General features: G+C 40.3%; 1 protein-coding gene across 2 annotated transcripts in view; it reads left to right on the top strand.

Moving 5' to 3' along the window:
• Positions 1-8,292, top strand: part of LOC105003304 (guanylate-binding protein 4-like) — a 40,319-nt gene extending 32,027 nt beyond the window's left edge. The window contains exons 8-11 of one of the 2 annotated variants that reach the window (XM_010860363.1): positions 1,291-1,503; positions 3,017-3,119; positions 3,439-3,632; positions 7,213-8,292. In XM_010860363.1, coding sequence (XP_010858665.1) covers positions 1,291-1,503; positions 3,017-3,119; positions 3,439-3,632; positions 7,213-7,398 — 696 coding nt within the window. In that variant the 3' untranslated portion in view covers positions 7,399-8,292. The other variant, XM_010860364.1, reaches the window with a different exon arrangement.
• Positions 8,293-12,179: the final 3,887 nt, after the last annotated feature.

Here is a 12,179-nt window from a genome sequence, read left to right as displayed (position 1 = left end):
TGGAGTTCCATCCCTACCTCTTTTGTCTCTATTTTTTGTCTTTTATATTTTTTCCTACCTCCTTTCAAAGACAATGGGCTGCTTTTCTGGGTGCCTGATGTCCTCTGCTGGCATTCAGAAGTTGTTTTGTGGATTTTACTCGGTGTTTAAATGTTCTTTTGATGAATTTGTGGGGGAGAAAGTGGTCTCCCCATCCTATTTCTCTGCCATCTTAGGACTGCCCCTTCCATTTTGATTTTTAAATGCATTCTTTTTAATGGTTAGAGCAGATGTACATGTTTGATAGGCCACAAAACAGGTTATTGTATTTAGCATAAAGTTTAATTTAAATCATGTATAAGCCAGAGTGTCCTACCCATATGTAAATATATGAATATATTTTTCATCAGAACTCATATGGGCTCTGCGGAACCCCCCTTCATCTTCAAGCCAGCAATGGTGCATTGTATTCTGCTTTTGTTTCTAATCACTCCAATTACCTCTTCTGCCACCAACTAGAGAAGACTGCATGGAAAGGGCTTGTGTGATTATGTAATGCCCACTTGGGTAATCTCACTTTCTTAAAGTAGCCTGTGCCATAAGACATAATCTAAACACAGGATCAACATTCATCATGCTCATAGGTCCAGGGACTATGCAGTGTGAACACCAAGGGAGAGAATTCTTAGAGTTCATAATTCTACTTACCATTAGCACCATCACTGAAACCTTGTCTTTCTGTCTACCTTTGTCCATCCTACAAGTTACAAAAATCTCTTAGAGGAAAACCAGCCCAACTGTAATTTATAAGCACAAGTACAAAATTTCTGTTCCTATATTTTCACACAATCAAGCCCTCAATGAAACAAGAATTCAGAAAAAGTTCAAAACTCTGTTCAGTGTATACTTCACTCACTATGTTAGGCAGTTGATTTGCTATGTGTATATTTTATTTAAAGCACCTAGTATGCATAAGAAAGCCTACTTCAAATCATATTGAACTTGCTATTTTTCATTGTTGATGGATTTATCACTATTAATCCTACTACTGTTAAAGGAACAATGAAATTCACATCTGCCAACCCACCATTTCACAGATGCTGACACAGAGACAAGAAAGTTAAGGGACTTCCTATAAGTCATACAGAGTTGGTCATACCTGGGACTAAAGCTAGTCTCCTGACTCTATATCTATTATTCTGTGTCTCATGTGTGCCGATGTTGTCCCATTGCTTCCTTCAAGAGGATCACAGTTGGATGTTTTCTTCTAACAGCTCCTTTCTATTGCATTTCTCCTTGTTTTTCCAACAGATCATGATCAAGAAAAAGAAAGATGATTTCTTGTTGCAAAATGAAGAAGCATCTGTCAGATATTGTCAGGCTGAGCTTAAAAAGCTTTCAGAGCCCTTAATGACGAGTATTTCAGAGGGAACTTTCTTTGTCCCTGGAGGATATCATTGCTACTTAGAAGCAAGGAACAAGTTTGAAGAGAACTATAAACTCATTCCCAGGAAAGGAGTTAAGGTGAGGAGTAAGGGGATTGGGAAAGAACAACAGATTTGAGTCCAAGGGTTTTTGTTGGTTCTTTTGAAATTCTAAGACCATAGCACAACTTTTGTAGAGAAAGGAGAGCATGGCAATATCTTCACATTTTCAGCTTTTATATCTACAGCATGTTAGCTACTCTTCAACAAACCAGAAATATTTCTACCCAAAGACAGGACTTATTATCAAGGATCTAGATGAAAGAGACTATTCCTTTTATTCAAACAATGTACTAGGTTTTGCAAAACACCAATTCAAATAGATACCCGCATCCCAAAGTTCATAGCAGCATTATTTACAATAGCCAAGATATGGAAGCAACCTAAATATCCATCAACAGATGAATGGATAAAGAAGATGTGGAGTGTGCATATATATGAATGCTACTTACTCAGTTATTAAAAAAATAAAAGGACGAAATTTTGCCATGTGTGGCAACATGGATTGACTTATACTAAGAGAAATAAGTTAAACAGGGAAAGACAAATACTGATGATATCACTTATACTTGACATCCAAAGCTACAGCAAACTAGTAAACATAACAAAGAAGAAGATTCACAGACATAGAGGACAAATTATTTGTTACTAATGTGGAGTGGGAGCAATACAGGAGGGAGGGTGTGAGGTACAAATGGTTGGGTGTAAGATAGGCTACAAAGATGTATTGCAAAGTATAAGGAATATAGCCAATATTTTGTAGTAACCTTAAATGCAGTGTAACCTTTAAAAATTGCATAAAAATAAAATAACAAAATTTTTAAAAGAAATTTCCCTTAAAAGGGCTTTCTGCAAAGAATAGGGAAAATTAAAGAAAAGCTGCTATTTTCAAGAAGCTTATGGTCTTACCTGAGAAGGACATGTAAATAGTCAATGGATATGGTGGGACAATGGTTATTATATACATTGATAGGGATGAGTGATAGTGATGGTGGTGGTGATGATGACGATGGCTGATGTATGTTAAGCACTCACTACATCAACTGTACCTTAGGTGATTTGGTTGGATTATCAATTTAGTCCTCAGAATAATATAAATTAGATACTGCTATCATCTTTATTATAAACTTGAGAAATATGACATGGAGAGGATGTACTAAGTTGCCCAAGATCACACAACTGTCAAGTAGTAGTGCTTACAGGGCAGCTGTTTTGTTCCTGGAAGCCATTCAGAACTCAGAATAAAGCTTAAGAATGCTTCCTGGAAGAGGAGGTAAAGGCCACAAGTTGGACTGTCAGTAAGTGGTATCCAATAAAGAAAGAGTAGATGAGCATTAGAAGAAAAACAATGTGCAGAGACTACAGCTGCAAGCAGTCGAGGATTGGTGTCTGTACAATTGCACAGAATTACAGGATCTTTAACCACTGTGGGGCCCCAAGAAGGATGAAGAACATATAGGGACACAGTCTGTAGGTTTACTGAACAATAATTTCCACAGCAAGACTCTAGTCTTTGCTGCCTGATGAGTCTTTGCTTCTTGTTGTTTTCTCAGGCAAACCAGGTCCTCCAAAGCTTCCTGCAGTCGCAGGCAGGAGTAGCGAAAGCCATCCTGAAGGCAGACCAGGCCCTCACTGATGGGGACAAGGCCATGGCAGGTACAGGGAGGACTGGGCTCTCAGAGGGGAAGGTGGTTCCTGTGCTGCCCTTTGGCAGGTGTGGGAGCAAACTCTTCCTGGAACCAGAGCTTCCTCTTCTTCTGTGGAACCTCTCTGCTACATGTGGAAATAACCAGGGGAGTTTGGGTTTTATGTACATCCAATCAGGTCTTCTACCTCATATGCTGAAGCAGGTTGTCTAATGTGGTAGCAGGAACAGTCAGACTCCTTCCCACCAATTTAATATCATTTTAGTCTTTGAGCTCAGGAAGGTATAGCTCAGCATAACAGTTATTTATTTAAAACTCTTGTGAAACAGAGGAATGTACAAAGAGACAAGAAGCAGAGATGAAACAGGATCTGCTAACACAGGAACTGAATGATGAGAAGCAAAAAATGGAGGCCCAAGAGAGAAGCTGTAAGGAAAATGTAGCCCAGTTGAAAGAGAAGTTGATGATGGAAAGAGAAAACCTTCTAAGAGAGCAGGAAGCAGTGCTGGCACACAAGCTGAAGGTAAGTCTAGATGGGCGTGGGCAGAGTCTGATAGGCAAAATGCTAGTTTCTCTATAATAAAGGGACAGAAATATGACCTATAGTCAGATCCCAGACAGAAATCCAAAGACATATGTTTAATGTAAATATCAAAGAGATGTGGATCGTGCTGAAGCCTCACCTCTGTAAGACTCACCTCTGTAAGACTCAGCACTTTCTGTACTGTTAGGGTCTGGAAGGGAAAATAACATGGTCCAGGCTCCTGAACTGCTGTTTGTGGTGATTACAGTGTCATATTTGCCCCAACATGAATAGGACTTCAGTGTTAGAGTCGTTAGAATTTTTGGTACAACCATCAGAGACCTGGAATAGTTCCATCTGCTCTTGAAGGTATCAGATTGTGCCTGGTATGATATATGGGATGCTGAAAGCTCTAAAATTTGCTACATTTATTTCCAGATCTGCCTGATTCATTTTACACACCTAGAGTAAATATATTCTTTGTTCAAACCTGGAGTTTGATAGTCAGTGTCCTAAAGAGGGTCAGCAGATCTCATTATTTGTGACATGAGTTGTGGCCATTTTATCTCAGGGGAACTGAGAAATATTCAGAATTCACCTACATTCCCTCCCAGAGTGCATTCTTAGGGCTGAAACACATCACTGGTATAGCTTTAAGGCCTGACTGAGGAACAGATCCTCCCTACCCAGGGAGATGGTGCAGAGCTTGGGTTGGCAGCCCACAGGCACAGACTGGCAGCAGATGTGGCCTATTAGCAACAAGGCTACACAGCAGGAGGTGAGTGGTGAGCAAGCAAGTAAGCAAAGCCTCATCTGTATTTACAGCCACTCCCCATCACTCACATTACCGCCTGAACTCTGTCTCCTGTCAGATCAGTGGCGGCATTAGATTCTCAGAGGAGTCTGAACCCTACCGTGAACTGTGCATGCAGGGGGTCTAGGTTGTGTGTTCCTTATGAGAATCTAATGCCTGATGATCTGAGCTGGAGCTGAGGCAGTGATGCAGGGGAGTGACTGCAAATTCAGATTACCATTAGCAGAGAGGTTTGACTGCACAAAGCCATCATAAATCAATTGCTGGCAGACTCATATCAAAACCCTATCAGTGAGTGGCAAGTGACAATTAATTAAGCTGCATCTAGTGGCAGGTTCTATACTGGCAAGAGTTGATGTACTTCAATTGTGCATCTGGTGGCAGGTTTCAAATAAGAATCCAACACTTATTTTAGGCCATATATGGCCCACTGATTATTTTATTTACCACTTCTGTCCCCACCTCTTTTCCACACTGCTCACTTGTCTCAATCACAGTTTTGGTGAGCTCACAAGCTAAGCCTAGCCAAAATAAGTTAAAAAAAAAATGTCACTGGACAGCTTCTTTGAAAAGGGGGAAAGACCCAATGATGAGACCCCAGAAGACACTAAGACTGCCAACAAAATAAAAGTTGCATTTAAAAGAAATTACCAGAAGTCCTACTTAAATTACAGGTTCATTGCAATAGGTGGTTCAGATTCTCCAACCCACTCTGCATAAGATGTAGGGACCAGGTACACATTGAAGCCATGAAAGCTTCAAAACTGATTCCCCACATAGAAACCAAGCCCTCTGCATTGAAGGACAAGCTTTTGTAGTTTTTCAAAAGAAAAAAAATGTGAACAAGAAGAACAGAAGCAGTTATTGAAGGCTACCACTTCATCAAACGTGTCTGCACTGAAAGCATCATTCTTAGTGGCTAACCACACGCTAGAGCTAAGAAGAGCTGGTGAATAGTTGATCCTGCTAACTACCAAGGACATTTGTCAGGAACTTTCAGGAGAGGCTGCAGTTCAGAAGGTGGTACATGTTCTTCTTTTGGCTAGCACTATAACTAGACGAAGTGATGAAATAGCAGAGGGCATTGAGGCATAATTGTTAGAGGTTAATGAGTCACGGTGGTATGCAATCCAGGTTGACAAGTCTATGAATGTTGACAACAAAGCAACAGTCTTGTTTTTGAGGAATCTATTTTTCAGAGGATGAGAGGATGTGCATGCGGATATGTTATGTGCAGTTTTGTTGCTAACCAACACCACAACCACAGAACTATTCAAGTCTTTGAATGATTACACATCAGGACACCTGAATTGGGCATCTGTGTTGGTATGTGCATGGATGGAGTGGCTGCCATGACTGAATGGCTTTCTCGATTCACTATTCAGGTCAAAGAGCTCACTTCTGAATGTGAGTCTACGCACTGTGTTATCCTTAGAGAAATGCTGGCTAGATGAAAAATGTCACCTGAATGTAACAACATTTTGCACGATGTGATTAAAATTGTCAACCACATTAAAATATCTGCCCTTAACTCATGTCTGTTTGCCTAGCTCTGTGAGGAAACAGATGTAGAGCACACACAACTCTTATACACAAAAGTGGGATAGCTTTCTAAACGTAGGTCCTGGGCCAGAGTTTTTGAGTTAAGAGAGCCACTCCAGAGATTTCTTTTAGAAAGACAGCACTGGCGGCACATTTCAGTGACACAGAATGGGTTGTGACCCAAACTTGCTTACTTGTGTGACATATTCAACAAAATCTGTCAACTTCATGGGAGAATGACAACTGTGTTCAAGTCAGCAGATAAAGTGGCTGCATTCAAAGGCAAACTGTAAGTATGCAGATGATGGGTGAACACTGGGATTATTGGCATGTTTCAAACATTAGCAGAGATTTTGAAAAAGAATGAGCCAGGGCCTCTTTCTCCCAACCGGTGTGTGAACACCTATCTCGGCTTTCCAAACAGTTTGAACATCACTTCCCAAACACAAAAGACTCCTAAACCGGAAAGGAAAGAATCCGAAACGTATTTGTGAATAACCAAATGAATCAACTTTATCCATTGTAGAACAGGATGAATTTGCATGAAATCCCAAACGATAGTGGCCTTAAAAGTATGTTTGAGATAGCTTCAAATGTCAAATACTTTCCAGATTAATGGCAAAGTGAAATATCCTGAGGTTGCCACAAAAGCACTGAAAAGCCTGCTTCCATTTCATCATCCTGTCTTCACTAAGCAGGGTTTTTTGCAGTAACAGCAACTGAAATTATATTGCCTAGTAGACTGGATATAAGCAACACATTTCAGACATCACTGTCTCCCATCCCCTCAGATGCAACCATCTGGTTGCAGGAAAACAAACTCAGGGCTCCCTCTGATTCTGCTTTATAGTGAGTTGTGTAATTATTCCATTATATATCATGATGTAATAATAATAGGAATAAGGTGCACATAGATACAATATGCTTGAATCATCCTGAAACCATTCCCCCCTACTCTGGTCTGTAGAAAAATTGTCTTCCATGAAATTGGTTCCTGGTGCCTAAAAGGTTGGGGTCACTGATTTAGGTAAATCCTGGGAAGCTGTAAACTCTAAATATTCTCTCTACCCACCCACATCCAAACATTTAGAAATATTGGACAAACTCATCAAAAAGCATCTAAGGCCATATAGAAATAGACACAGGTGCTGAGCTCCTGTAGTTATTAGATATAAAACTCTGATGTTTTGATATTTTCAACAGGGCACTGTCTTCTTTTTACAGATGCAAAAAGAAATGCTTACTGAAGGATTTGAAAGGAAAGCCAGTGAATTACATATTGAGATACTTCAACTACAAAAGGAAATCAAAAGAACTAAAAATGATAGGCACTTTGAAATTTTAAAAATTCTGACAGCATTTGGCCTTATGTTAGCATTCTCACTATTTAAATTTTTTATGCGTGTATAGATATGATGGATCTCAGGTGAGTTGTTAAATGAGCTGACAACTCCTGTTAAGTACATGAAAAAAAACTTCATGTAAGGGTGGCTCATCTTTGAAGTATATGTCACAGTAGTTTCAGTCAAGAAAAGTTTAAAAATAAGAAATTATTACCAAAGAATCAGGGCCTGATATCTAAATATCTAAATAATTTTGATTGACTTGGTTGATTTAAAGAAATGGAAAATGAGTTAAAAGATAATGATTGATTCATAGCAAAGTTTTCAGCAAAGCATAAAGAGAAGGGACAGTCACCTATGATATAGATATGGAGAGAGTTTCTTTAGACTCGATCTAACAACCCCACATAAATCAGCAAGGAAAGGGCAACAACCACATTTTTTAAATGGGTAAACATATAAGAAGATAATTAAAATGTTTACCTTTGCTGATTATAAAAGGTATGCAAAGTATAATTAGGAGATAACTGTGTCACCTCTCAGTGGGCCAAGAAGTATAGTTTTGACAGGACACTGGCCTGGCAAGGGTTACAGGAAATTGGCAGCCTGATATTTGCTAGGAGGAGTGCAGATTGATACAGATGTATACCAAAATTTAAATGCAAACAGTGCTGATCCAGCAAGTTCTCACTTAAGGACTTATCTTAAACATTTATGTACCCAAGCTGAATATGGACTGAATGGTGGTACATTCATTGAAGGATTGTTATAATTCCAAAAGACTGGAAACATCTTTAAAGTCCCCCTATCACATACTAGTGAGGTAAATGCTGAGACACAATTACACAGGAATGCTCTATATCACTAAAGTAAAAAGGAAGCTGTATTTGTGGTAATGTGAGAAAATCTCCAAGATGTATCATAAGTAAATAAATAAATAAAAATGCAGAAAGTGTGTAAATTGCATTACTGATTTAAAACATAATCAGTATATGAATATATTATCTTCTATCTCTTGAAACATGAAAGAAACTGGTATCCATGAGCAAAATAGGAATGGACCTGCATATTTGAGACAAAAAATACCTGACATATTCTTCTGTGGGCTTTATATTTTGTATGATTTATCACCTATTCACACATAAATAGAATTATTAACATTAAATAAGAAATAATAATACATGGGATGGAATAGTTCTTATGACAAGATGCAAGTGTTGAATACTGTGAGAAATAAAAAGTCAACTCCGCAGGAGGAATATACTTATTAGAGCAAGAAGCAGAAAGCACCAGATGTGTATCATACTGTTGTTGTCATTAAGGCTTTGAACTTCTAGTCCCTAAGTGATTTTTAGGTGTAAAGTCTGCTGGAATGTTATGACCTCCAAATTCTTGCTACACCTTATGAAGACAGTGTTCAAAGAAGAGGTTTTCTTCAATTTCAACACAACATTTAAGAATTCTCAGCTGTCTAATGCTAGACCTTGTGCTTAAAATGAACTGGGCATGGTGTCCCTTCTCTGCGCCCCCATTGTACCATGTTTCACTCAGAGCACAGGATTTTTATATAATTTCGACATTGAAATGACTTGTTTACATTTTATCTCCTCTACCACCTCATGTGGAGAAGGTAATGGCACCCCACTCCAGCACCCTTGCCTGGAAAATCTCATGGATGGAGGATCCTGGTGGGCCGCAGTCCATGGGGTCGCTAAGAGTCAGACACGACTGAGCGATTCACTTTCACTTTTCACTTTCATGCACTGGAGAAGGAAATGGCAACCCACTCCAGTGTTCTTGCCTGGAGAATCCCAGGCACCGGGGAGCCTCGTGGGCTGCCGTCTATGGGGTCACAAGAGTCGGACACGACTGAAGCGACTTAGCAGCAACCACCTCATGATCCTGTCTACTAGATGATTTTCACTGTATACTTAGCTCCCACCACAAAGACCACCACTGAGACTTCAGGTGTTCAAACAATACACATGAATAAATACATAAACTTCCACCCATTAGGGGCCCAAATTGCCACTTCCTTACTACATTAATTGCTGCTTAGGGTTCTCAAAATAAAGGGCACAATTTTAGGAACTGGTACTGAAAGAATTCAGGCAGAAAGTACATACACACCCATCTGAACCTGCCACTTTTCTCTGGGACAGACTGCACAACCCATGTGCTCTGAGTTCCTCCAGTTTCTCTCCCAGGAGACTTGCCCAGCAATGAAGCCACCACATTTGGCTCACAGAACAATGATATTGTTTAAAATAGCAAAACAAAAAAAAAGATCCAGTAATTGGCAAAAGTCATATTGTCACCATAACTGTTACCAGTTCAAGGAATGTCTATTGAAATAAAACTGTGCTTTTGATGTGAGGAGGATCCATTTCTCACTGAACATGCCACCCACATGCTGACAAACTACAGAGTCTGTAGGATGACTCTGCTTTCTGAAGGGTTCAGGGTTAATGCTCAATTGCCACTTCTCTGACCAAAGTCTCTGGAATAAGTCCTTCAGCTGGTCCAATCCCCAAAGACCCTCTGGTGTCATCAGAGGAATATCCTGAACACTGGATGTCTGGATGGTCTGGTAAAGGGGGTGAGGGGGCAGTGAGGAGTTCTGTTTCCCCATCAAATCTTCCTGACACACATGACAAGTAATGCAAACAAGAAACAGGCACATGCATTTGTGCCATGAAGTGATCGTGACTTAGAGAAAGGAAGGGGTCAGGAGTGAGGGAAAGCACTGTTAAAGCAGAGAGAAAGGAATCTGCACTGCTCTGATGTTCAGTCCCAAGTGGTCGTCTGTTGGAATAAAGTTACACACATTTTAAGGCTCCAGGCCTCTTCCAGACTTTATAATTAATAAATATTTGTTAAATTACTGATGGAATCAAAGTTCTACACAAGTACTTGTTGAACAATTCTGGAGGAAGACAGCAAGGCAACCATTTTTTCACACAGTACTTAGAACAGGAAGAGTGAGCTTCTCTGGACATCACTACATCTCTTTCCCCTTCTCCTTAGACTTGTGTATGGTGTGCTCATGAGAGTCTCTTGCCTGTTGACTGGGTATTACACAGTCCTCACAGAATGTATTTATTAAGGAAATTCTTTAGTGTTACAGATGAATTGTCAGAACTCATTAGAAATGCAAATAGAAAATCCAACTCTTTGAGACCCTATGGACTGTAGCCTGCCACACTCCTCTGTCCATGGAGTTCTCCAGGCAGGAGTACTGGACAGGACTTAGTGACTGAATAACAACAACAACAGTGCTTTTATTCTGCTCCCAAGAAAACAAGGTCTGCAAAGACACATATATGCCCTTAGGATTTGGTCAGTTCAGTTCAGTCACTCAGCCGTGTCTGACTCTTTGCGACCCCATGAATCACAGCATGCCAGGCCTCCCTGTCCACCACCAACCCCTGGAGTTCACTCAGACTCATGCCCATCGAGTCTGTGATGCCATCCAGCCATCTCATCCTCTGTCATCCCCTTCTCCTCCTGCCCCCAGTCCCTCCCAGCATCAGGGTCTTTTCCAATGAGTCAACTCTTCGAATTAGATGGCCAAAGTACTGGAGTTTCAGCTTTAGCATCATTCCTTCCAAAGAAATCCCAGGGCTGATCTCCTTCAGAATGGACTGGCTGGATCTCCTTGCAGTCCAAGGGACTCTCAAGAGTCTTCTCCAACACCACCGTTCAAAAGAATCAATTCTTTGGCGCTCAGCCTTCTTCACAGTCCAACTCTCACATCCATACATGATCACTGGAAAAGCCATAGCCTTGACTAGATGAAACTTTGTTGGCAATGTAATGTCTCTGCTTTTGAATATGCTATCTAGGTTGGTCATAACTTTCCTTCCAAGGAGTAAACGTCTTTAAATTTTATGGCTGCAGTCACCATCTGCAGTGATTTTGGAGCCCCAAAAAATAACTTCTGACACTATTTCCACTGTTTTCTCATCTATTTCCCATCAAGTGATGGGACTGGATGCCATGATCTTCGTTTTCTGAATGTTGAGCTTTAAGCCAACTTTTTCACTCTCCATTTTCACTTTCATTAAGAGGCTTATTAGTTCCTCTTCACTTTCTCCCATAAGAGTGATGTCATCTGCATATCTGAGGTTATTGATATTTCTCCTGGCAATCTTGATTCCAGCTTGTGCTTCTTCTAGTCCAGCGTTTCTCATGATGTACTCTGCATATAAGTTAAATAAGCAGGGTGACAATATACAGCCTTGACGTACTCATTTTCCTATTTGGAACCAGTCTGTTGTTCCATGTCCAGTTCTAACTGTTGCTTCCTGACCTGAATACAGATTTCTCAAGAGGCAGGTCAGGGGTCTGGTATTCCCATCGCTTTCAGAATTTTCCACAGTTTATTGTGGTCCACACAGTCAAAGGTTTTGGCATAGTCCATAAAGCAGAAATAGATGTTTTTCTGGAACTCTCTGCTTTTTTCATGATCCAGCGGATGTTGGCAATTTGATATCTGGTTCCTCTACCTTTTCTAAAACCAGCTTGAACATCAGGAAGTTCACGGTTCACATATTGCTGAAGCCTGGCTTGGAGAATTTTGAGCATTACTTTACTAGCGTGTGAGATGAGTGCAATTGTGTGGTAGTTTGAGCATTCTTTGGCATTGCCTTTCTTTGGGATTGGAATGAAAACTGACCTTTTCAAGTCCTGTGGCCACTGCTGAGTTTTTCAAATTTGCTGGCATATTGAGTGCAGCACTTTCACAGCATCATCTTTCAGGATTTGAAATAGCTCCACTGCCACTAGCTTTGTTCGTAGTGATGCTTTCTAAGCCCCACTTGACTTCGCATTTCAGGATGTCTGGCT

This window comes from Bison bison, unplaced genomic scaffold, assembly GCF_000754665.1.
Source record: "Bison bison bison isolate TAMUID 2011002044 unplaced genomic scaffold, Bison_UMD1.0 scf7180017864466, whole genome shotgun sequence".
In the NCBI taxonomy this organism is placed as follows: Eukaryota; Metazoa; Chordata; class Mammalia; order Artiodactyla; family Bovidae; genus Bison; species Bison bison.
This window is presented reverse-complemented; position numbering and strand designations above follow the sequence as displayed.